A 27460-nucleotide genomic window follows, 5' to 3' on the forward strand; every position below is an offset into this window, starting at 1 on the left:
GAACGCTGTCGCACTTGCATGAGTAAGCGCGGGGGAAGTAATCAAACGCACTGCTTTATTAAATCTGAAACACACCCAAAATGGATGTATTTTTTAGGATGTTCTTAAAATGATTGACAGAGATCAGATGTGGTGAAGAGTCCAAACTACATGTAGTATTCAGAAAATTTCAAATGGGTACATGTATTCAGAAAAAAACGTATACTTAAAAAAAAAAGAAGATGACAAATATCCTGATGATGTCATTGTGATGCGACTTTTGATGCATATATTTTTTATGGAGTTGTGGTGGTGTTTTAGAAACGATCACAATGCCATGTTAAGTCTAAAAAAAGAAGGAAAAGAGAAAAAAATAGAATTAACATTCAGCAATTTGTTTAATGGGAAAAAAAAGTTGTGACAATATAAAGTAGGTATGCAAAAATACCCAGGTATCACGAACAGACTTTTGAAATATTGAACAACTTGGAAAGTAAATGTGACATCATCATGACATCACTTGTTATTTTGTACTGATTATTTAGTATTAGTTTACACAAAATTTCAGCTTGACTCAAACTCACTTCTAGAGATATTGGACCTCTGGATATCTAAGTCAATGTCATATGACACATGAAGATGTCATCATGACAGTATTGCTTCCAGAATATATCACTGTTGATCTTTTTGTGGGCCAAAATTGATTAGGATACATGTATCAACTGTAGAAGTGACCAAAGTCCCATCCAGAAAAAAAATGTACAATTCTGGTTAGAATCGGTGAAAAAGAATATACAGGACAAAAGTAACAAACACATGTAGCTTTTCCAGGAGCTAAACCCAGTTTATATTTATTGCTGAAGCTTTGACATGTTTGATGACATGGTTTACAGTAGGTCCTTGCCCCTTGTGCAGCCACAGATAGGGGTGAAGTTGCGAACTTTTTTAAAACACTGGCCTTTGTCAGTGGATTTTAACAGCATATGACTTAATTTAACTAAAAAGAATGGTAGTCCATTTTAGTTAATTGTTTTTTTCTTTGCGTTTTTGTTTTTACTGGCATGGTGTAAGCTTATATTATGCAATTAAATGTAATGAGAAGTACAGTATACTGCAACATCTAGTACTAATTGTGAGAGGAAATTATTTTGTACCCAGTGTTTTTTACAATGTGTATTTTTGTACTAGGGTTTTCAATAAATAAATGATCATTGTTTACCGGTAGTTTACTTTCTGTCCCCAGTGCTTGTATCTAAATTGCAGTTTTGAATTGTTTTCACATGCTTCTTTCAAAACAGTGGAACGAAGCGATGCATCCAAGATCTCAATGGAAAGCTTGCCGCCCATAGTTTATGATAAAACAATAATTATGGTGATAATGTTTATTATACAAATATTGAGTGGCTCAGCGTGGAATGGGAGGAATATTATCGCAACTTAAAATCTGGACTTTTCTATTTCACAAGGCAAAGCCGAATGAACTGGAAAAGTCCAGATTTTACCGAGCGATAATATTCCTCCCATTTCACAATTTAAAGCCACTCAATATTTGTTTCATATAACTGACATATACATCCTTGTCATTTGATATATTTGATCTTTTATTTCAATACAAAACTGGAGGAAAATGTATTTCTCTCTTCCTAACCACCCCTTCATGAAAATGTTTGAACCCAATGCAATACGCGCTACGCGCATCGCTGAACGCGCACACCAGCATGCATTTGCACACAGATACCGCGTCATGGACTAACTGTTCAATAGTATTTCCCATTCCCCATGGGTGGATAGTACGTTTTGACCCGTGGCGTGAATGGGAGCAATAACGAATACCACGTGATGTGAGTTCCACCAATCAAATGACAAGGATCTGTATGTCAGTGATATATAGTTTAATATTACCCCTTTAATATATATCGTGTTTTGGGGACACCCTGTATTTCACCATTGGGATTACAACAGGGGAAAGATGCAACACCACATACTGTAAATTATAGCTTCAAACTTTAATATTAACACAACCTCTTAAATAGCACAAATAAGATCAAGAACTAACTTTTCACCCTACAATGGGTGCATAAAATTGTTAACAACACACACTGGTTTTATGGCAATTGAGAGAGGCAAACATACAGGATCATGCCTGGGATACACTTTAAATTTAACATCCAAATTGTCACAACTGTATACTGACAGTAGAAACACATGTAACTTGTATTTAAAAGAGTACATCTGATAAGGGTGTTAAAATGTAATGTACTAGGGGAGAGGTTCAATTAAAAAAATCAATAAAAAACAGTAAAACATGTGCCAAACTGCTAATCTTAAGTAACTACAGAGAGATCAACAGGAGTGTCCCTTTGTGCGTTACCTTTTTTTTTTAGGACACCCTGTAGATAACCATGGTATCACTCAAATGGACTGCCAGGTCAATTTTCTAGCCAATACAAAGTTGTCACTTTTGAATGAGACATTGAACAATAAAACATACCCGTGTTGCTGAAAAATTACTCATTAGAAACACAACAATTATTAACTTCTTGCAGGGTTGACCTGTTTCTGCCCCTATAACATTGATACTGGACCAGGTACCAGTCTATAAGTAATTGCAGGATACATGTATTATATTATATATCTGTGGGCTGAAGCAACCGTGAAATAAAAGCTTTTCCAGGTTTTTTGTTTTTTGGTATTTCCAAACCACTTGATGGTGGAATTATGTTTGGCCAAAAACACCATTTTTAATAAAGACTAAATATATTGGCCAAATTTTACAATCAAGTCAACCACCACAAATTCTGACTTTCGAGAGTCATTTGTACCATATGTGTATGGTACTTCTCTCTGGTACTTCATATTTTGCAACACTCTGAGGCCCCGCCAGGGAGCCATATTGGCTACAACCACAGGCCGTGTACAGCAGCCAAGTTCAACACACGATGGGTACAAAACCAATGGCAACCACTGACGTAACGTGTACATGTCCACCGCCAGAGACTGGGGGAAGCCTGACGATTTATCCCGTCATCCGTCACCCGTCAGTTTGGTTTTTGAGCGATTGCAAAGATCCTAAATGCCTTTAATACCATGTCTACTACGTGATTTACAGGCACAACTTTGACAACTTTCCTCTTACAAACTAAAATCAATGAACTCAGTTCCAAACTTTTTACAAAAATACACACCAACCAAAAACGTGTTTGTATGAACCCCATGGATTAAATGCAATTCATTTGAAGGGATCCAAATCTGCCAAGTTACATTCTGACTAGATTTCAAACACTATTTGCAAACACTGGGTTAGTTTAATTGATGGCCGACATTGACAACAATGTCAAAGAAGAGCCAATCATCTTTCAATGTCAATTCCTCAACTTTGACGGCTTTTAAGTTTGTATTTTTTTGAATTACGAATACAGTTGAGCCTTGACCCATACCTTGGTAGGGAGACTTGTGTTCAGTGTCCATGTAGATGTATCCAAATAATTATATTTATAAATGATTTTCAAATGTCAAATCAAGCAACACTCCAATTCCTCTAGCAATATAATGTGATGGCAGCTACCATATTTCTTCTATCAAACTTATGAGTCCATCTTTTCCATAAATACTCTGCTAAAAAAGGAATTGTAATCAAAGATAGTGAACAGAAATAAAACAATAAAAAATGACTTCAGGAGACCTTGTTTTACCTTCAGAAATGACCTGGATGGATCCTGAAATGAGTTGTACATTTGAGTGGGTTATCATGCTAATTGATCACATATAGCCTTGGTAAAATCTGAGCAGTTAGCCTTTCCTCCCAAGTCGCCTGTTAGCACCTGGGAAGAACAACAAAAAACACATATTAAAGATTTAATAGACAAACATGATAGCCTTTAGTTTTCACAAATCATATCCAGACAGCACATGTTAGAAAACTGCCTCACAATTTTAAGAGTTGTTTTGTGTAGCTTTGTCCATGCAAATAAAAATTGATTGATTAAAAAAAAAGAAGAGATTTATATATATCCACAAAATAAGAGATTACGGTTGTTTATAACAATTATGTCAATGTCAAAAAAAGTTTTCTTACAAGTAAATTTGGGTATTTCTTTGAATTTGTTCAAGTCCCCCATGTTAGGCGACCCTTTGCCATTTTTTTTAGCCCAATTTACGGAAACCTAATTTATACGTACAATACATTATAAATATACAAAAATATGACAAAGCTAAAAATATAATAAGTTTTGTACTTAATATCAAAATATCATAAAAACATGGGCAGCAGTAAAGTAGAATTCAGGGCAATGGGGTGATTGGGGAAGAATATGAGGAAAATATGACGGGACAGGATGGAAACAGGTCGGGCAATGTAAAGGGTAGGACTGAGGGTAGTGGAGGGGGGGAGGTGAGAGGTGGGAAGAGAGAGAGGGGTAGCATGGAAAGAGAGGGTCCGATAATGAGGCAAACGTTGGAACAGGGTAGGGCAGGGTAGGGAGGAGCAGGGCTGGGTAGAGTTAGGTATGGAATAAGTGAGTTATAAAAACAAATAGCGAAAAGTCACTTATACATGTATGTCATATATTTCAAAAGGTGGGAATTCAATATATTACCCGGCAATTGTGCAAATTAGGCACCCTTCCAAAAAGAATTTCAGGTGTCACCCCTTCTTAATATCTTCTCTAGGGCTATAAGAATATATCTGCCAAGTTTGGTGCTTTGGACCAGTCGGTCACGATCTTGTCCAAATGTGGATCTAAGCGGCTCGACTATCACAAGTAACACAGGATGAACAATAGAGTGCCTTTATCTCAGTACGTCTGAACAGCCTGTGACATGATAACTTGTGACAAACTCTGCTACAGCGCTGATGACATCCAATTACAAAATTGGAAGCCCAGGTGGTTTCCAGAAAATGGACACACGCACAAATCAGGCAGAGGGTTGCCTAATATGGTGCACTTAAAATCCCAATAAATCCCAAAGAACCACTCTAATAAATTTTTGTAAGTTCATAAATTACTTGTAATTAGAAAACACTGTCGGGCCTCACAAAATCGGTTGTCCGACATCCCGGAACAACAAACATATTGTATCAGACAACCGAAAGTTCCAGGTTGCCAGCCCGAGGGGCATCCACTTTTTTTCACCAAAACTCACACATTTTTACACTTTATTTCAGTCCATGGCATTTTTGAAAGTTCCTGAATCCCATACATGTGCACAGTGTCGAACAATAATCATGATAACGTCGACATTTTGACTCGGCTGCTTCGCTATCGCCATTTGATGTTGGTAATCTACGCATTAACCAATAACGGCTACCAGCCAGAACAGAACAGTGGTCAATTTCAATCTGTACATATGGTCCGGCTACATCATGCAGTAAAGTTTCGCATACGTAATGTCTGAATGTGTGTAGACAGCAAATGCAATCCTGGACAAGCATTACATTTCACTGTGTGGACTTCCGAACAAAAGATGTCCACATAAACCAGGTAGCCGCGAAGTTGTGTGGACTTGCCCACGTCCACACAATGTTTCCCCTCTCTGGAAAACAGATTTAGAGGCATTCTGGGGTTAGGTTTATGAAGAGAAAAACTAAAGGGAATCATAGAAAAAATTGGGGTTGAGAGAAAATCACAGTTTGAGAGAATTGTTTCACTATTTTTTTCCCTAACTACACGAAAACAAAGGAATGTCCACACTAGGTATCTAAAACAAACGCGTGTGTGTATGTGTGTTTCTAATAATTTTATGACCAGACCACTGTACACCATGTACCAGCGCGGCACAGAGCGCGGGTACCGTACACAAACACGCAACCACAGTCGGCCACTGCCTGACGCGCCACTTGCAAAATGGAGATTACAAAATTTTTGATTTGTCCCGGGACGTTGGACAGCCAATTTTGCAAGCCCTGAGCCACTTCAGGTAAGCAGCCATGTACATTATTAGGATTTGGCCTTCAGTTTCGGGCAATATTAAAGTTCTTTATTGGGCAACTGAAATAGAAATTTGGGCAACCAGATTTCAAGCACCCCTGCCCGAAGGGCAACTCCTTTTTGGGGGGGGGGGGGGGGGGAGGGGGCGCCATTTTTCTCTCTCCAAATTCCAATATTTAATTTAAACAGATTCTATAGTCCAAATACATTGATAAATGAGACCAAGTTGCATAGGGTGTGTACTACAGGAAAAAAAGAAAATAAAACTAAAAGCTAAATCTTTTGACATAACTTTTAATAAACTCAATTCCAAATTGTCTAAACACAACTTTCTACTCCCCATAAAAAACACAAGTTAACAGTACCTGGCCCTCTTTGATGACTGTCAAGGCTGCAGACTCAATCCTGTTGGCTAGTTCATTCAAACCCATATGTCTGAGCATCATGACTGCACTGAGTAGTAATGCTGTTGGGTTTGCCTTATCTAGGCCTGCAATATCGGGAGCTGTGCCATGAACCTGTGATGCAACAAACATGGTTGGCATGTCAAATCTTTTCTATATTTTTACAATTTTGGTATTTCAATATTTTTGCTTTAAAGCATAGCACTTCAACATTCTGGTACGAATGCCTCATAAGCAAAATCCTATTTTAAAGAATCCAGTGCTGTCTGTCTATCTGATGACTGTCTGATGTTTGTGTGTCACATTTTTTGTAAAAGGCCCGTGAGTGTGCATAAGCACAAAATACAACGATTATTGTATGCAGGTTCTTAACCCTTTCCTCACCATGGACGACTTTTGTTTACAAGGAACTACTCCATGCTGGTGACTTGAATCGACCAGGAAACCACACACAGAACACTCTCAACACAAATTAATTCACTACTTTTCGGACAGGCGAAATGTTGGTATGTTTGGCCGCCAAGTTTATTCACACTGTTAGGCCTACCACTACAAAAATTTACGAAAAAAGCCTGAGAAGTATCCACGCACAATTTGAGGTATGGAGTGCCATTTGGTCATTTAATAGTGAAATGGCTTGCAGTGTTAGAACCTGAACCAGATTAACAAACAGGCTTAAATTTCTCATGTGTGCACATTGGGGGCAACATGCAAATTGGGGTCAACCAGCTAGAGCGTGGCATCCCGCTAGTGTAATTAATTTATAAGTGAATGATGCAAGAGGCAGATATCTCAACGATTGTAAGTATGACCACCCTTACCATACGGACCTTATACATACAGCTGGTCTGGGCTGGAATTTGGAAATGCTTTTTAACACTTGGATATGCATGAATTAACACTTTATCAATTTATTTTTATTTAATCAAAATAACATAGAATACTTGCCAAGACGGACACTTTAGATAAGGTCTACATGTACATGCACATTACTAAAGTGCCCCGCATAAATCACCTTATCAACATCAAGAAATAGGCCTTTGTATTCTGTGTCTTTGAAGTACCAGTTATGAAAAGAAATTTGTATCTGGAATCAGTTCTAAAGTGGCTGGATTTGTTTGCACCCTAATTTTGGACCTTGAAATTTCTTTGCCCAATTATTATATGAAAACCTCACATTTCAAGGTATACTGTGTGCACTTTTATACCGGTAGTTTTATATTCTGCTTGTTAATGATCCTTCCAACTATTATTGTTTTGTAGGCAATTCATTTTTATCCCCCTGGCTTTCAAGATAGACAGGGGATATTGCGATTGCGTATTCCTTCATGTGTTTGTGTGCGAGTCTGTTTCTGCATTCACTTGATGTTGAACAATAGAGGACAATAGGGTCCCCAATTCCTGAAACTCCCCAATTTAGAATCGTGTACAAAACATATGGGAGGTCTTCCTAAAAAGTTAGTGTACAAACAAAAGAGGGACAATACATGTAGGGGGTGCCCGATTGCAGGCAAATACAAGGGTGTGTGTGCGTGTTTATGATGTAAATCGAAGACACACACGTGCAACATCATCAATGAATCGAGGACTGAAACCGAATCGAGGACTCCTCAGTTGGAAAACGTGTACAAAACCAATGAGAGCTGTTGCTAAAAAGTTAGAGTACAAACAAAGGAAAAGGGAAGAGAAACAAAATAATCTCCTTGATTTACACCATGAACAAACGTGCGTGGGTGAGTGTGTGTTCCATTTCAGTCATCAATCTCAACCAAACTTGAAAGGTGGTCTGTGGAGAGAAGGCCGACGTAAAAAAAAATCCTTTCCAATATGGATATTTACGAGGTCTTAGGAGAGATTCCAATGACTCTAACATGCGTTAGTCCAGTGTCTCACTGATACTCTCCATTCAACCCAAACTCCCCATTCAACTGAGAGCTGGTACCTGCCGGGTGGACAATCAAGCCGTCCCTGAAAATTTGTCCTTACTAGCTGCCTGTACATGTATACAAACTGCCAGGATACCAGGGGGATCACGCAAGTTTTACTTGCAGTATTTTTAAATCTCAACTATCCTGATGAAAAAGATCCTCAAAACTAAGGTTAATAACTAGTGTAATATATGCCATAGCATGATTGACAGATACACTCACCGATTCAAAGATAGCTACCCCATCAGCTCCAATATTGCCACTTGGCGTTACACCAAGACCACCAACCAAACCAGCACATAAATCACTGAAGAATAACAACACACAGTTTATTGTGAAAGCCTAATTGACAAACAAACAAGGCAAATTTGTTTTCCTTTTTTGTATGAATTTTGTCACATATGATTCCATAGCAAAGATGTGTTGTTAGAGATTATACAGTGGAAACTACTCAGAGAAATAATTACAAGATACCTTAAGATATCTCCATAGAGATTGGGCATAACCAGCACATCAAACTGTGTAGGATCTTGTACCATCTGCAAAGACAAGAATGCCAGATATCCAAGGAGCAAGGAAGGAAAATATCATACGTTTTCCAAATATGTCGCCCCCCAGTCGCCCCCCAGTCGCCCCCCACTGAGATTTTGAGTTTCTAAAAAAATTATCATTGATCTACATGACGCCGTGGGCGTCAATCCTGGGGGGGGGGGGGGGGGGGGGGGACAGGGGACATGTCCCCCCCCCCCACTTTTTGAAGGGTGGGGGACACAATATCAAATGTCCCCCCCCCCCAGATTTTTGAACTCGTGTCTCATTTACAGGGCCCTATTATGTACTACAATGTATTTTTTTGCTTAGAAAATATTGGTTAAAGTGGTCAGAAATTGCCTCAGATAGCACCACAGAGCATTTAGAATCCAATCCCGAACCCCACGCCTAAAGCTCAGAATTCTGGTAGCTGATTCAATGACTCCAACCTCAAAAACAATGTTCAAAAAATTTTCTTATGCCTTTAGCTGAGAAACCTCGAAAATTATGTTTAAATTATTATCTTTTGTGCTAAGATAATTATTGGTCAAAGTGGTAAGAAATTGCCTCAGATCACACCACAGAGCATCGAGAATCCAATTTTGTTCGGGGCCCTTAAGCGGGCCCCGAACCCCACGCCTATAGCTCAGAATACCGATAGCTGATTTAATGACTCCAACCTTGAAAACGATGTTCCAATAATTATCTTTTGCTAAGAAAATATTAGTTAAAGCATGGAGGAAAGTGGTAAGAAATTGCTTCAGATCACAACACAGAACATCTAGAATCAATTTTTTTTTCGGTGCCCTTAAGCGGGCCCCGAACCCCACGCCGTAAGGGCTTCGCGCTCGCATCAGTTCTGATCAAGGTATGTCCCCTCCCCCCACTTTTGAGAAGCGATTGATGCCCCTGCATGACGCCCCCCCCATAAAATGTTCCAGCCCCCCCAGCGCCCCCCCCCCCCCCCCCCCCCCCCACTGAAAAATTCCTGGCTACGCCACTGAATGGAGATGTGCTTGGCCGGTATTAAACACTCTGGTTTTTTTTAAGACCGGTTGGAGTCTAGAATGCTGGTATTTACATGTATCAGCATCCAGACTCCAGCCGGTCTTAAACAGAGTGTTTAATACCTGCCAAGCACACACTTGGTTGCGAAGGGCGATTTCTAAAGGTTACGTAACACTTTATTTTGAATGAAACTACATGTACACACACATGTTCACGTTGGCGGGCAAAATCTTTGAAAATTAATTTCTCCCGTTTGGAAGACTGTATCTTCATGCAACTTGATCCAATGATGTGCTAAAAATCGTAGTAAATAAGTTTTACTTTTTTTATAATGGAAAAATAGGCCTGCTACGTGCATATTTGAAAGCTGTAACACAGGCATTAGCAATGTCTGTCCATCTTTTCAAGTCTCACAAATACTAGTAAGGTTCCTATCCATTATGTTCTGCAGTAAAAATTTGCGTCAAAGCCTCCTTCATGAGTTATTTATTGATAAATTTCACCCTTTGCCTGCTTCCATTGGTCAATACCGAGACCCATGCCAAGTCACGCCGTGTGACGCTAATGAATATGCTAATATGCGATCGTCCATTGTGTGGCCAGGCCGAAATCGGTCAACTCTCTGCTTACATGTTGATCTACTCTTGGAATGTGACAAAATTGGAAGAGGAAAGAGTGTAAACATTTGTATTCCCTCTCCTCTAGCATCTAGTCAACATGATACAACATAATTTACAATTTTATGACCAAACAAAATATTAAAGAAAAGTAATCAGAAAATTATGAATTACATGTACATACTTATATAATGTAGCTAAATCAAACAAATGAAATGAAACCGAACAAGAATTTAAACTCTGTGTATTTCTTTCACTTTGATGCTTGATACTAGAGAACAAATAATCCATTTTCAGATCCAACATCAAAGTACTGGGGTACTGTGACTGGAAGTGGCGAACTGCCATTATCCACTGGGTGAAAACAATGGCATGCCGTAGCACCAAAAGCACTTCAGCACGCACATACACACACGGTCAAAATTCATCCCCCGTGTTAAGGTCAGTGACCAGACATGACATCATGCCGGAACCCAGAATTAAAAGAAAACGACAAATTCTGCCATTTGATTTACTAAAAGGTGAAAAGTTTTGTTGTTGAATGGATTCATTACCAGTAAACAATGCAACTCAACTACAAGCAAATGACTCAACTACGGGAAACAGAATAGAATGAAATCAATCTTTCTGCAACGCAACTTGAGTCACTGTGAGTGTCAATGACTCAACTTCACTAAGTCTATGGCATGACTGCACTCAAGTCACTGTCATTTGCTTGTCCATGCTTTTTGGGGGATTTCTTTATTTTCTGTATTTTGGCATCTCTTCAGCACACACACACACTATTGGGATCACATTGTGAGGGTAATTCCATTCACCTGTCTCTTTTCGTTAGATTGTTCGTCCACTTCTCATGTACGGTAAAGGTCTACACCCAGGTAATAATGCAGATCACTTATACAAGATTTCAATTTTTTTTATATTCAAGGGGAGTTTTATACATTGTATATTCAAGGGGAGTTTTATACTCAAGTGAATTTTGAAGCAGAAATGATATCAAAGTGTTTACTTTTCGGTTTGGGATACAAAAACGAGTGAGTGTTGAATTATTAAAGTGAAAGGAAAGAGTTCTCACATTGAGACAGACTGTGTCCAGATACATCTCCCTGAATCTGATGTCCCTGTGCTTCTCAGCTTCTTCTCTGCAGCACTGGAGAAAAAGACCATCTGACATCCTCCTACAAAACACATTGCATTCACATACACTTTTACTACCTACGTGTATTAATCTGGTAAACAATGTGCATATGATGTGTTGAGACTGGCATTTCAATCCAGCCAATTCAGCTTTCTATAGAACAGGCATCCCACACTTTAATAACCAGCAGAATCACGGTTGTTATCACTACATGTCGATGCTTGTTGTAGTATAAGTCAGAAAAAAAACTCTGTATTTGGTACAATTTATAGGCCATATCACATAATGAGCATCAATACATAATTTAATATTTACCTTTCACCATTAACATAAACATCTCCCTGAAACCAAAATCCCATCAAAAAAGAGTGATCATGGTACACACGGCCACTGTTATGTCAAATTGGTATCTATCGGACATCTGCAGTGAAAAGCAGAAACTTGTACATAGGTTCAATCCCACCCTGTTAAGCATGTAATTTTTCTCATCACAAGCACTTGAACAGCATTATTAAAATGTCGGTGGAAGGCAAAACTCCTTATTAAATTTACATCTCTGCACAGGGAGACTTAATCCAAGTCATCACTGGATAAGCAATACATTAATGCAGTACCCGCTGCTACCGTATGTACATCAGATTCAAACCAGCCAACCGATCCCGTTAGCTCGGGGATCGAGTGGTATTGGCATCTGCACTAGAAAACAGGAGGTCATGGGTTTGAGTCCCACCCGAGTGATTTTTTCCAACTTTCACTCGGGGAGGTAACACACTGAGTATACAGTGTTTATACTTCGGTGAAGGGAAAAACCTAATTTGATTTGAACAATACATATGGTGTACAGGTAGTTCAGTAATACAGGGTGACTAAAAAAAAAGGAACTCAAATGGCACCCCTTGTTTTTTGAAGTACATGTAGTTCAGCATGTAGCGCGTTCAAGATATAGGATGTGAAAGCCCAAGTAAATAAGCTTTCTTTTAGTAAAAGAATAATTCAAATTGTCATGTACTTTTCCAGCTATGGACTTTTAAACACAAACACAGTTTATAATTTTGTCTACGAATCACAATAAAGGTAAGTGATACTTAAGCAAAATATGAAGACAATTCATATTAAAAAAAAGACACATAAAAAAACTCTCATAACCATGATAGCTCGCACTTATCATAACATTTATACACCTTCTGCTTCCAATGTTAAAACAACAAGCTGTATAATGTCAAGAGTTTATAGTCTTGCCGTGCTTTCTACTTGGCTACCATGAGACATGGGATTATTCTGATATCGTTTTAATGATATGACATGGTTTCATTTTACTGAAATATCACGTACCTTAAACGTTCAAATTTCCATAACTGGAAAAGTACATGAGTGATTTGAATGAACTATTAACTGGGCTTTCACATCCTAGATCTGGAAAGCGATACTTGCAGAACTTCCGTAAAAAATAGGGGGCGCCATTTGGTGCCTTTTATTTTTTTACTCATCCTGTATTATAAGGCCAAATGTTACAGTATTCAAATGTTTCCTATCAAGAAAATGCCATATTCCTGAAAATAAATCTGAATCTAAAACCTAAGGCCAGTTAACATTAATTTTTAGGTTTTCATTACTACCCACCCCCCCCCCACCCCCGATATTTTTTTGTTTTCCGCATGAAAGCAGAAAAGCATTGTTTTTGTTCTGATTTTTCCTTTCTTTTTTTCTTTTTATTCCACCCCAAATCCCATAGACTTCGTACAAGTTTTTTTAACCGCAGCATTTTTAACCCTAAACAAAGATGTATTCTAACATGTCTAATGAAACCTAACCTACTGGTATGTGAAGACCCCAAAGTGCGTTTGTGTCCAGAAGAGTGACGTCATGATTACGTCATCATGGGTCATCTTAAATGTACAAACTGTAAGATCCTACATCTAAAGAACAGTAAGTCTGATTGGGTTAAAACTTGGTATGTAGGTAGACCGGGATGTAGTTATAGGCAAAAATTGAGGTGATGTCATCATGACATCATTGTGTGATTTTATATCAATTTTTGAAGTTTTGGACCTTTAAGCCATATCTCATGGATGCAATATGCTAAATTCAATATTCCTTTTTGTATCATGTTTGTTAGGTAATAGGTATATTCACAAAATTGTGAAAATTGTGTGACATCATTATAACGCCATCAAAAAAATCGATCATCATAAAAATTGGTGAGTTGGTAGATAATAGTAAGTAGCACACAAAATCTGAAATGACTTTACGATGACGTCATCACAGGACATGTGACATCATCATGAATGAACATTTTTCAAAGTTTTCTATTGATAAACTATCTGACTGATTGGCTCAAAAGTCTTTATGAAGGTAGTCCGACACGTGTCATCAGGGTAAAATGATTTCTGCTCGTTTCTGCCTTTTTGGACAAATTTGATAATAAACTTTACTAATTAAAGATGACATTGTTTTCATATGCAAGGGCTGATTGGATCGTCATAAAACTTGGCGGGAAGTCAGACAATGTTATTTGTAGGCAAAATCTAATGTGACGCCATAATGATGTAATCGGTTGATTTCTTTACAATTTTTTTTATGAATTTCCAAATAGATTTCTGAAATATTAACAAAAACAAAATGCGGAAAAGCCTATGTCCTGTTCATTAAACTGTTAAACAGGCATACATGTAGCTCTAGTTTATTATTATTAATTTTTCTGAAGGTGTTATTTTTTCTCCAATAAATTTTTTTATCAGACAAATTTAATCACCAAATCCATAGGCACAGTCCCATTGATCTACAAGCAAACAGTGAAACATCACTTTTTGCACACCGCAAACGTTGCACACACACTTGATGCGATCGTCTGCTTGCAGTAACGTTATTCTGTGGGGCGGCTTGACCATTGTGTAAAGAAGGGGATATATCTTTTTTTTCCCAGTCATATCGACATCACCTTTACACGCTCTGAAAAAAGGTAATCCCCTTCTTTAGAAAATGGTCGAGCCTCCCCACAACATAACTTTACTGCAAGCAGGCGATCGCATCAATTGCATGTGCAACTTTCCACGTGTTGAAAGAGCGATGTTTGTGAGTGAAAACTCTGATTTATTGGAAAAAAAATTTGGTTTGAGGTCATAAAACAGTTGACTGGTATTTAATATTTTGTAGTTTCAGGTTTGTTGTGAATCTTCAGTATTCAATATCAATCCGAAGCAAATACCATCTTATGAATAGTTGCGTCTTCTTCAAGGTTTATAACCATAAATTGAACTTCAACTCCCTCAATTTACTTTGGATGTGACAAAGTGGAATTTATAAAATATGAAATACAAATTCCACTCCCCAACGATTTTTGTCAATCTGAGTGACGAACACCAAAACAATAATTTTAGCTGGTGTCATGAGAACCCACAGTGAGACAATGTTCTAGCATTAACTTACATGATATTAGCTTTGTGCACTGCAGTGACTGTCTGTCTGTTGTTAGCCTTGGCAAACTCAAAGGCAAACTCGGCCACCCTTCTTGAGGCAGGTTCAGTGATTAGCTTGATGCTCTGGACAACACCTTCAACAATCTGTGACACACAAAGCAAGTGGAACACAGCAAAAGACCTTAGATCAGTAGATTGAATGTGGACCTACTTTTCTTTCACCAAACTGATTATCAAATTGTGAGCGATTTTAGCAAGAAGAAACACACAGTTTCCTTAATCAATAGTATTAAAGAAATAGCACAACTAAACACATGCTCATCATTTTCCCGTGCAATATTCATTTTGAGGATAAAATCACTTGACCGTTACTTTCCAGATACATGTACCGGTATTCAAACTTACAAGAATTTTAAATGTGATCAGACACCACAAATCAAACAAACCCCATACATGTATGTTTCATGTAACAAACTGTGGGCTGATAGATGGTATGACATCTAGAAAAGTGCAGATTCTTGTAACATACTAAATATGCAATATCGACCTCACATGTAACAAAAGTGAGCCCATAATGCAATAACTGCACCATCCTGAAAGAGTAACAATGTTTACATGTAAGTGTAATGTGATAGGCCTAAACCAACCTGTAATGAGATAATAAGCCCATGATGTCCAATAAGGGATATTTTAAACTGAGAGATCCTTTCAGCAGTTGGGCGCTACAAATTGTCTACACGTTTAATTGTTCAGGGACCCTATCCAGTGGAAACAACATTCCCAAAAGTCACAAAATAGGTCAAAATATACACCTAGCTACTGTACATTTTTGTTTTGGCAACTTCAAAATTGTATTCATTTTTCCCCAGACATAGACCGTGTGCCAGAAATTGTAGTGCGCAGACTCATTCTTGACTGTTGGTAGCAATTTACTTTTCCTTTTGTGACACAGATTAATACAAAGGATGTGGCCAGTGGACGTGGACAATTTTTCTTCTTTTATAAGGAAACTGGGTCCTCAACAACATGATTACCACCATTGTTTTTTATTCCTTTTGCTCAAAACTTTGATAGCAAGAAATTAATTAATGTTACCTCCCAAGTGAAAGTTGGAAAAATCACTTGGGTGGGACTCGAGCCCACGACCTCCTGCTTTCTAGTGCAGATGTCTTACCACTTGACCACCAGGCTAACGGGATCGGTTGGCTGGTTCAAATCTAATGTACATGTACATAGCATCCGAAACAGCTTGTGTTTGTCCACAAACACATTTCTAGTTTAACTATTGGTTTATAAAGACAACGTCTAGACTATTGTCAATTCATCTATTTACCCTGATTAAGGTTACAATGTGACTTTGGCTAACTTCTGGATTTTTGGTAGGGATTGGAGGTTATGAGGAGAGGGACATGCAGGGTTGTAATACTCACCACGTGTTCAATACCACTGTATTCTCCTTCTGTGTTCTCTCGGATTGTTACCAAGTCCACATTATCATATGGTGTCTTGTACCCATCTATTGACTTGCAGGGCCTGACATTGGCATACAGATTAAACTCTCTATGGAGATAAAGAAGGTCATAATCTGAATCAATGTCTTTTTCTACTTTCATTCTATATCAATACATTACAGTTCATTTTAGGTATTTCAGAATCACCCGCAGACAGCAAATTCAAATCTTACCTGCACACCGAAAATTAAAAACGTAGTTCTATAGGCTTAACAAAATCCTATATTTCTCACTGGAAAGCTTTCGCCCACCTCAAGCCGGGCAGCCCCCGGCCATTAAGGTGCTGGCCTGCCACAGTCCATCTGCTTCAATGGGTGCTTGGAGCTTAGGGTCACTAACTGCCCTGTCAAGTGGACTGCATCACTGCACTAAGCAAATTAAAGTCAAATACAAGAAAGAAGAATCAAGCCTTTTGCTTTGCAAGCTGGAACGTCAGGACTACATGTATGTGTCCAGGATTGTCTGAAGATCTTACACAAATTAGCAATGTTTAAAAGACCGCTGTCATAAACAACATGCTTCTTGGGCTCAATGTAGACATCGCAGCACTCCAGGAAACTTGTCTCGCTGGAAGTGGATCACTGAGAGAGGAGGAACACAACTTGTACTGGCAAGGCAAACAGTAAGATGAACCACGATTGCATGGAGTAGGTTACTATCAAAAACTGTCTACTGAGCGCAATCGAACCACCATCCAAAGGCTCAGAATGCATACCGTCGGCCCAACTGTCCACCTCAGTAGGCCCAGTTAACCTACTCAGCGTTTATGCCCCAACACTCTCTTCTCCACCCTCGGTCAAAGATCAGTTCTACAAGGAACACAAAACCACTTTCAGTAACATTCCCAAATCAGAACACTTGTTCCTGCTGGGTGACTTCAATGCATGGGTTGGGGGAGATCATGATACTTGGCCTTCCTGTCTAGGTCAATCTGGTACCAGAAAAATAAATGAGAACAGACAGTGACTATTGGAACTGTGCACTTACCATGATCTATGCATTACCAACACCGTCTTTTGCACCAAACCCTGCCACTAGGTATCATGGCGACATCCGCATTCTAAGCACTGGCACCCGATGGACCTTATTATTACTAAACAAGCTTCCATCAACAAGGTTCTAGTTATACGCAGCTACCACAGCATGAACTGCGACACTGACCACTCACCAGTATGTAGTAAGGTCAAGCTACAGGCTAAGAAGATCCATCATTCCAAGTCAGAAAGCCTTACTCTCATCAACACTGCTAGGGTCTCCTATCCCCAGCTGGCACAGGAGTTTGCTGATACCCTTGACAAAGCCCTCTACAGTACACCTGAAGGAGACACTGGTATGACCAAATAGAGCCACATCAAAGATGCCATCTACAACACAGCAATGTCAGTCTTTAGCAAATGTGAAAAACAACATGCAGACTGGTTTAAAGCCCATCCAGATGTGATGGAATCAGTCACATCCTGTAAATGAACCACACTTCTGAACTACAAGAAAAAACCTGCAAGAAAACACTTGCAGTCCTAAAACCCGCAAGAAGCACAACACAAAGAACGGCCACACAGTGTTAAAATGACTACTGACAACAACTTTGCAGCCACATCCAGCTGGTCTCAGACACCGCAAACATCTAGGGAACGTATGCTGGCATAAAAAAACCTTAAGCCCAAGCATCATGAGAACTGCCCCTCTCCAGTCCAAATCCGGACGAAATAGCAACAGAGTCAGAACTCAACGTCACCATATCCGGGGGGGGGGGGGGGGGGGGGGGAGCACTGACCCCCCCCTCCCCCTGGAAAAACAAAACACAAAAAAGGAAAATAAGAAAGAAAAAGAGGGGCGAAGTCATATTGCTTTTGATTTAATGGGATGGGGGAAAATGTCCCTGCACACCCTCAAAAAATGATAAATCGAGAATATGCTGGACAAGTACAGGTATTTTGGGGAGAAAATGTGCTTTGCCCCCCCCCCTCTGAAAAAAATTCTGCCAACGCCCATGGATGCTGCGTTGACATCACACTGAGGAAGGCCTGCAGTGTCTCATAAACAGATTTGAAATTGCATGCAGTTCGCCTGACCATCAGCCTCAAGAAGACCAACATCATGGAGCAGGGCATCAGCATTGCCCCATCCATCTCCATCAATGACCACATCCTCGAAGTGGTCCAGGAATTCACATGGGTTCAACTTTCACCAGCAACCTGTCCCTCGATGCTGAAATTAGCAAATGCATTGGTTCTGCCATGTCAAGATTGGCCATAAGGGTGTGGAAAAACTGTGCCCTCACACAGAACATGAAGGTCTGTGTGTATCAGGCTTGTGTTTTCATCACTGCACTCTATGGCAGCGAGCCATGGACAATACACCTAACAAGGACATTGCCTTCACACATTTCATCGGCGCTGCCTTAGACGTATCCTTGGCATCAAGTGGCTAAACTGTGTGCCAAACCAGAAGGTCCTTGAGGAGGCAAACATTCCCAGCATGTACGCCCTCCTGTGTCAGCGACGCCTGCCATGGCTCAGCCATAGGCACCGCATGAATAATGGCAGGATACCCAAAGACTCTTCTCAACAGCCAGCTTGCCATTGGCACCGGAGCTACTGATCGCCCTGCTCTCAGCTTAATAAATGTCTGCAGACCTGTGCGAGATGAAACAGTGCAACATTGACCCAATAAATTGGAACCTGTCGCAAACAACTGCCAAGCATGGAGGGCTGCAGTATACAGGAAAAGTGTGGGAGAGAGAAGAGAAGAGCTCTGAGGAATTGATAAGCCTTCACATACAGCACCTGTGGCAGAGACTGTCACTCTAGAATAGGACTCTACAGCCACAGCAGACACTGTCCCACCAATCAGTGATACTGTGCGCATGGACATGTAGGTATATACAGTCACAACAGTTCACTTGTCAAGAACTGGGAAGTAAGCTATCTTCAGTATCCACTCATAGAGAAGTTTAGGTGTCAGAAACATTCAGAACCATCAAGTGATTAATTCCTCTTCTTAACAGAATACTATAGGAAAGAACAATACTTGGTCGATGTCTTGAAAATCAAGGAACTCTAACATTGCTTTGGTCCTTAAAATATATCCATTGTGTTTTTTATGATGCATGAGAAGCTGATCCTCTATAAAATACCACAACTTCAAGATCTTCCATTGCAACCAGCGACATCACGTATTAAAGAAAACTGTCCTAAAATATAAGAACAGCAAAGATCCCCACTCATTTTAATTTTGAAACAGATGTTTATTTCTTTAAGTTTTCACCCCTGCTGTATATATGAGGCCCCCCCCAAAAAAATGCCCTTTGCAAATTATACCCTAGCTGGACTTGATCAACTATTCAAATATTTGAAATGTGCCTAAACTGGCCACTGCTCGGGATTTGCATGTGTTTGCGCTTGACGAAAACTGACAAAGAGCTTATTATTAATAGTAAAGAGAGCAGGTAGAGGGAATGGCCGATATTTGACCATTTAATAGTCTCATGAAAGCTCTGAAAATCATATGCAAAAGTGGCTTTCAACTAAAGTGTGGCATTTAGTAAACAACAAAACTACACAACAATTAAAATAACATTATAGATGTTTTTAATCATCTCCTCGTGGCCACATTTTTTCAAAATAATCGAATATAAAAATGCTATTTGAATATTTGGTTCATGATCAAATATTGAAATATTCGGTGTACTCGCCAGAATGATGGATTAGAATTTACCAAGGGTTACCATGCACTGTGTTGAGCTCACTACGGGAGTACTGTATGTCACTTTCAAGCTATACTATGATGAATAATGTAGGAACCTACTTGCGCAGAGCCAGATTGAGACTCATGTGGCCCTTGCCAACTGGTGTGGCCAGGGGCCCCTTTAAACCCAGCTTGGTCCTTCCCATGCTGTCGATGGCTTCAGGAGGTATCCTTGTCTTGCCATCAGGTCCTCGAACTGGGGTCACATCCACCGACTCCCAGACAATAGGAACCTGGGATATTCATGTAACACAGAACTCTTCGTAATCTCTCAAGTAATTGTACATAGAGACACTTTGTGAAACAAGCTTTACAGATAATACATTACATAATTACATACATAGTATTTGTACATACATGGAAAAACAAGTATTAGGCAAGCAAGCAGCTTCTGAAATAGAGACAGTATTTTAGCAAAGAAGAATGTGGTAAATATCTTAAAATGTCTAGGTCAAGGCTCACAAAATTGGCAGTCCGATGTCCCGAGACAATCAAAATATTTTGTCGGACAACCAAAAGTTCCAGGTTGCCAGCCCGACGGGCAACCACTGTTTTTTTCACCAATACTCACACATTTTCACACTTTAATTTAGTCCATGGGATTTTCTTAAGTTGCAGAATCCCATACATGTGCACAGTATCGAACAATAATCATGATAATATTGACATTTTGTACTCAGCTGCTGCGCTCTCGCCATTTGATGTTGGTAATCTACGCATAAACCAATAACGGGTACCAGCCAAAACAGAACAGCGGTCAATCACAGTCTGTACGTACAGTCCGGCTACATCATGCAATAACATTTCGTGTACGTAATGTGTGTAGGTAGCGAATGCCATCATGAGTTTGTCTTACAGTCACTATGTGGACATACATGTGCACAAAAGATGTCCACATAATGCAGGTTGTGTTGACGTTATGTGGACTAAGCCGTGTCCACATAACTTTTCGCCTTCTCTGGAAAACAGGTTTAGAGGCATTTTCGGGTTAGGGTTATCTGTCGCAGAATGAAGAGAAACATTCAAGGAAATCAAAAAACAAATTTGGGATTGAATTAGTTTTCACAGTTTTAGTAAAGTTACTTTTTGTATTGAGTTTTCTTAACTACACGAAAAGAAAGGAATGTCCACATAGAGTATGTAAAACAAACATGGGTGTGTGTGCGTGTGTTCCAATAATATTATGACTGGACCACTCTACACCATGTACCAGCGCAGTGCGGGTACCGTACACACGCACGCAGCCACGGCCGCACTCTTGCAATGTGGCAATAGCGCAGCAGCCGAGTACAAAATATTTTGATTGTCCCAGGATGTCGGACTGCCCTGAGCCACTTCAGGTAAGCAGCCATGTACAAAATGTACATTAGGATTTGCCTTCAGTTTGGGGCAATATTAAAAGTTCTTTATTCATGTTATTAGGCAACTGAAAATGAAATTCAGGCAACCAGTTTTCAAGCATTCCTGCCTGAAGGGCAACTGCATTTTAATTTTTGTTGCGAGGCCTGTGGGTATACAGTTACAATATTTTGAAAGTTAAAAGTTGAAAGGCAGCAAGAAGCTGGCAATAAATTTCATTTAGGAACAGTAAATACAATATTTTGTGTAATTGCAAAAGGATTCAAAAAGGTTTTTCTTGGCAAATCCTGTGTTATGTGTGCTACATAAGCTATACAAGTAGAATTGATCAGAAATTGCATGTACCTACCTCTGCAGCAGCAAATATTTGCTGCACTGACGCTGATATTTCAGGGCCAATGCCATCTCCTGGGATAAGTGTAACAGTTTTCGGCTGGAAAAAATACAAAATTATAACTATGTATTATTCTCTTCTTTTTTTTTTTTAAAGTAAGATAACATTTAAAGAGTAGGATTAAATAGGGTCATTGATTCAACACTTGTGATGGTCATGTATCTAAACCAGTCACATACCTGGTCAATAAAAATGACATCATGTATAGAACGCATTGCATACATGTACATTGTAAATAACTTTGTATCAACGCAAGTATCCAGGGTGTTTGCAGGAATTGATAGAATAATCCAGGATCTTCATTTTATCTTGTGTGCGCCTAACCACATGACCCTTTCTTCAGTCCAAACCAGAAGTGCCTTATAATTTGAAAGTGGAAAAAGATGTGAACTTGCTTTGAATAATGTAAATTTCTGGCTAGTTTGTACTTAAAGGGAATGTATATCATTGGCTTTTGCTGTAATTTTCAGAAATGAACTATTTGAGGGGTTAGTATAATAGATCAAATACTGTTATATACAGACAAGTTTGAAGTTTTGTGTTCGAAAATGCTGGAAAAACCAAGAAAAACAAAAATGTTCAAGTAGTCTGGTTCCCTGACTCACTAAAGATGAAATGAATCAATTTATTGATGCCCGAAAATTGTAAGGTAGGGAAACCAGTCTAGCTGGCCTGCACCCGTTCATGAACATGTAACCAAAATTTGGACTGAAAAAAGAGGTAAATTTGGAGCAGTAGTTGAAAAATAGTTAGGTTTTTCCAACGGTGGTCGGCCGACCACCGTTGGAAATTTATACAAAATACCACTTTTCTTGAAAATGACTTCACACCAGGTGCCATAATTTTACAGGATGCTTTAGACTTTCACTTACCAACATCCTATTTTAAAAGGTATTTCGTAAAAATTTGGTAGTTTTGTTTTCCAATGTTTGCAAATGTTGTATATTCCCTTTAACAAGCAAATTACAGGTGACGTCATAACAGAGCCGTATAGAGTGTTGCGACACGAGGGTCGCACTGTTAACCAAAATGGCGGATTATGCATCAGTGCACATATGTAATTCATACACAATAGTCGCACACTGCACTGTACACATAATGAACGGCCATCTTATTTTGGTTCAACAGTTTGATGTTGTCGCAACTCTCTCGGCTCTACGTCACAATATGTTAGAGCGCCCTCTACAGGCAGGTTGAAAAATGTATTCAATGAATATTCAGTTGATGCATGTGGCAAAGTTTGCTGAAATAACTTTATAATTGATGTATTTAATCAGTTTCATGCTGAGAACAAGAAATATTGATGATGTCACCAGACATTTTGCCAGACCGGAAGTTACAATGAAAAGACCTTTAACCCTAACCGCCCTGAATCCTTAAAAATCCTCTTTGCCAAAGTGAAGGAATTTGGAGGATTGAGGTTACATGGCAAAAGTGCGTTACTGATTTTGTAGGATGCACTTTGTCAAGGTTTTGGGCCGGACCTTGTGTTGTTTTTGCTCAGCCATGCATAAATATAGGCCTGGATTATGCTTGAAATCCTCCGTACTGCTCCAGGATGTCACTGGCCAAGCTTCAACAGATTGACAGTCACTGCCACAGGATTTTGCAGGATTCAGGCAGTGGTCACCTTCCACGGACCATTTTCAAGAAATAATGGAGGAATTTGCAGGATACATGAGGCCAATTTGAGGATTTTGCAGAATTGAGGCTACATCGTAGCAAAAAGGCCTAGGGAGTTGGGGTTAAACCATTAAAAATTGCTGAAAAATCAACCGCGAGAGATCCAGATTTTTTATTCAAATAAAAACATAGCTCTCAAGCTTTCTGGTAATCAAGTATCAGATTACAAGCATGACAAGCAACCAAAGATTTCTAGATTTAATCTTTGAAAAATCAATATAAAATCAATTGTTAGAAATCTGATTTTGCTTTTTACGGGTACTGATAGAATAATCCACTGTCTTCATTTTTGATATTATTTGCAAAATTACGTCCAAACTGGAAGCGCCTTATAATTTGAAAGTGAAAAAAGATGTGAACTTGCTTTCAATGATATTAGTCTCTGGCTAGATTGTACTTAAGAAAAAAAATACCAGTGACGTCATAAAGTGTTTCAGCGCCTCTAGCGGCAGATAAAAAAAATTTAGAATGAATTTCAGTTGGATGTTGGATGGTGTAGCAAAGTTTGCAGTTATCGCTTCAAAATTATATATGATGACCTTTATGCAGAGAACACATGTGCGTGAAAAGAAATTGATGACATCATCAGATCAGAAGTTTGAATGAAAAGACCTGTTTTCCTTTGAAAATTCCTGAAAAATTAAACCTGAGAGATACAATGTTTGTTTTAAATGTCAATGTAAAAGTTGGTCTGAAACTTCCCTGTGTATCTGTTACAATGTTGACGTTTGGATCCCTAATGCTGTGATGTCATAAAATCTGAAGTTAGCCGTTATATTTTCCACATTTTAATACATTACATATATTTTACTTCATAATGGACATGTACAGGTATCCTCTTCGAATTAATTCAGTATCGAGTCTCAGTCCAACTCGAATCCAAATATCGGTGACTCGGACTCGTGTCACGATGTCAAATGGCTCAGACTCCGCCTCGACCAATCGGACTCAGACTTGGACTCGACCTGCGTGACGTCGGACATTTTTTACAAATGGAATAGAAGGTTTAATAGTGGCATGCTGAAAAAGTGAAAAGTTGAACTAGTCTTCAGTGTCTTTTTGCAAGTTATGGTTGTGGAAAAATCCTCATCCCATGCGGCGTGGGCAACTACCTAAAGTTGCAAAACAATTCTACATGTATGGATCATCGGGCCCATCCAGCATGACCCCATCCAAAGTGGATGAACTTTAATTTGTTGAATTAAATAAATTAAAAATGAACACACAATTATTAAATCACCAATTTCTTTTCAGATCCATAGTACATGTTCACCAAGATGAGAGTATGTTGTGGTAACTGGATACACCCAAACTTCCCACAAATGTCTCCCACTTTGCTGATACATGTATGGAACAAAATGCAATTCCAGAGAGCAAAACAACTGTTATTAAATAGTGTAATTCAACTTTCATGCGGCAGATGAACCTAAATAGACCGATCCAGTATTAGTGCAGGGGCATAGCAATGTCATTCTTATTGGGGGGAGGGGGGTGTTAAACATTTCTATAAAGGGTACTTGCACATCTATGCTGAAATGTAGACACATTTGTTTTCTCAAGATACTTATCCGTGAAATTTATTTTAAAAAAAGAGAGACTGTAGGGACTTGACTAGGAGAAGGTGATCCTGCAGCTGAAGAAATTTGTTCTGAACTTGAGGAACTATGCCCACAATTCACAGCAGCAATCTTACTTCTATTTCTGAGCGTTCTTTCCTACTTCAGCCAGTGCGATATGAAAATGGATTCATGTGAACAACGGACTCCTTTTTTGTGAGCGGTCCTTTTCCAATTATCTATGCATGAGCATGCGCAATACCACGGCGCAGTCCATATTTCATAAACCTTAATTCACGCTACACCGCTTGTCCAAACGAAATCATCCATGGTACAGGGCCAGTATTGGGTTCAATGCTCTGTATGCGCACCTCGTGGCTGACCGCAAACTCGCAAAAAAGGCTCTGTTGGGCAGTTTTTTTGTCTCCGACTCTCCGTGACACATATGGGAGTCTGTGTGGTTTTCCCCGCTTTTGTTGTGACTAGCCAGAGTGAATGGTCCTGGCCTTCACGGGATTGAATTGCAATGTAGCCGATTCTCGGCTCTGGGTTTTGTGCCCAGAGAAAAGGTAATTTAATAGAACCGATTCTTCTTGGGCCGGAACTGAGCATAGCGGGTATCCGGTTCTCGAAAAGATTGTACTCGCGGTTCCGGTTCTCATATTGGAACCAGGTAGAACCGGGGAACTGAGGGAACCTCATTTTCCCCCAATCTGGCATTTTCCAGAGTGACCCCTGCTGTCTTCACGATAATTGAAATTAAGTGAAATGTCAAGCCGAAAATTCAAAGCTCACCACATGCATGTAGAACACAGAAAACCCTCCCTGTCTTCTTGAAGCAAAAAACAACCCTTTAAGTCATCTTTATAAATTGCTGTTGCATGAAATCTACTTCTTACACCAGACTTACAAACACAACGCTTCTTTCTGTCCAAAGGCATTATCAATGTGGCTTTTGAGTTTTAGTGTCAAATCTAGAAGTTTGTCAGTACGAGGTCAATGTAAACGACACGGTTTAAACTACGATCGCAAGCCTAGAATCTTGACAGTGAATTATTAACGAACTGCAGAGTGAGGACGGCACCATACTATTACAGAAACGTGCAAAGGTGCGACGTTGAACAAAAGAGGGTGCCATAAAGAAGTCCGAGTTCGCAATAAGTACTTAGGACCCAGAGTATAAAAGCTAATTTAGGAATGTAGTCACCCACCACAGACATTTTATATATTTTAATGTGCATGCAGACCTAAGAACCAAGATACAATTACATACACATCTAGTACAACTAACATCTTTGTTACAATTGATGCATACCTAGCCAGGCAAAACTGACCTAAATCTGCCAGTCTGATTTTTTTTTCTTGCTCTATGTGAATCTCTGGTAAATCTCACAGAACAGAAGGAGGAAAGACAACACAATCCTTAGCTTACCTCTTGCGAGAAGTATCTTCTACCAATCAACCTTTTGATGCTTGGTGCCTACAAGTCAGGAATGAAATCAACAGAAGCAGAATATCAAAAGGACAAACATACATGACCCTCACATAAGGAAAAAATAGTACAATCATTTTTGGACACACTCACTGCCACTTTGGTCTGAAAACGGCAGGATAACTTGACTCAATAGATACAGAAACAGAATTCAAAGTAACTAGGACTCTACAAATTAACTTTTATAACATTGGTCATGATCTGGCGATAGTAGGCTCCAAGATAAATTTTTCATTCAAGCGCTAGTAGAGCCTTTTCCTCCTCAAAAATGTTTTTGGAACCTGCCCACTATCATGCCTATAGGCCTAATTAAAACAAGGTGGTTCTTGAACCATGCATCTCGCCTGCTTTAGCGATAATCTTTAAAGAGTGACTAAATTTTAAAATGAGACTAATTTTACATTCTCAGCATATCGTACAACTTGACCACAGTTGACCTTTGACCTTGGTGTGTGACCTTTGACATCATTTTCATATGAAGGTTGCCATGTTGCATCTACGACCCAAGTGTGGTTCCAAATGGACTTCAACTTTTCAAATGAGGCCAAGTTGACAATTTCAGCCTGTTTTACAATTTGACCTCAGGTGACCTTTGACCTTGGTATGTAACCTTTGACATCATTATCATATGTAGGTTGTTATGTTGCATGTACATGTGTATGACCCAAGTTTGGTTTCATTTGGACAGCAACTTTTCAAATAAGACCAAGTTTACATTCCGCCTATTTTACTCAAGTTAGTTCTAATTCGACCTCACCTTCTTAGATGAG

General features: G+C 39.2%; 1 protein-coding gene across 2 annotated transcripts in view; it reads right to left on the reverse strand.

Moving 5' to 3' along the window:
* Nucleotides 1-1966: 1966 nt before the first annotated feature.
* LOC119729771 (isocitrate dehydrogenase [NAD] subunit alpha, mitochondrial-like) overlaps nucleotides 1967-27460 on the reverse strand; it is a 42622-nt gene continuing 17128 nt past the window's right edge. For both annotated transcript variants that reach the window (XM_038202515.1, XM_038202522.1), the window contains exons 2-11: nucleotides 26631-26678; nucleotides 21915-21998; nucleotides 20267-20439; nucleotides 16379-16508; nucleotides 14959-15092; nucleotides 11470-11572; nucleotides 8713-8777; nucleotides 8461-8545; nucleotides 6272-6424; nucleotides 1967-3800 (exon numbers count right to left, since the gene is read on the reverse strand). In XM_038202515.1, the coding sequence (XP_038058443.1) occupies nucleotides 3726-3800; nucleotides 6272-6424; nucleotides 8461-8545; nucleotides 8713-8777; nucleotides 11470-11572; nucleotides 14959-15092; nucleotides 16379-16508; nucleotides 20267-20439; nucleotides 21915-21998; nucleotides 26631-26678 (1050 nt within the window). In that variant the 3' untranslated portion in view covers nucleotides 1967-3725. The remainder of the gene's footprint in view (nucleotides 3801-6271; nucleotides 6425-8460; nucleotides 8546-8712; nucleotides 8778-11469; nucleotides 11573-14958; nucleotides 15093-16378; nucleotides 16509-20266; nucleotides 20440-21914; nucleotides 21999-26630; nucleotides 26679-27460) is intronic.

The sequence above is a fragment of the Patiria miniata genome, unplaced genomic scaffold, assembly GCF_015706575.1.
Source record: "Patiria miniata isolate m_02_andy unplaced genomic scaffold, ASM1570657v1 HiC_scaffold_1, whole genome shotgun sequence".
In the NCBI taxonomy this organism is placed as follows: domain Eukaryota; kingdom Metazoa; phylum Echinodermata; class Asteroidea; order Valvatida; family Asterinidae; genus Patiria; species Patiria miniata.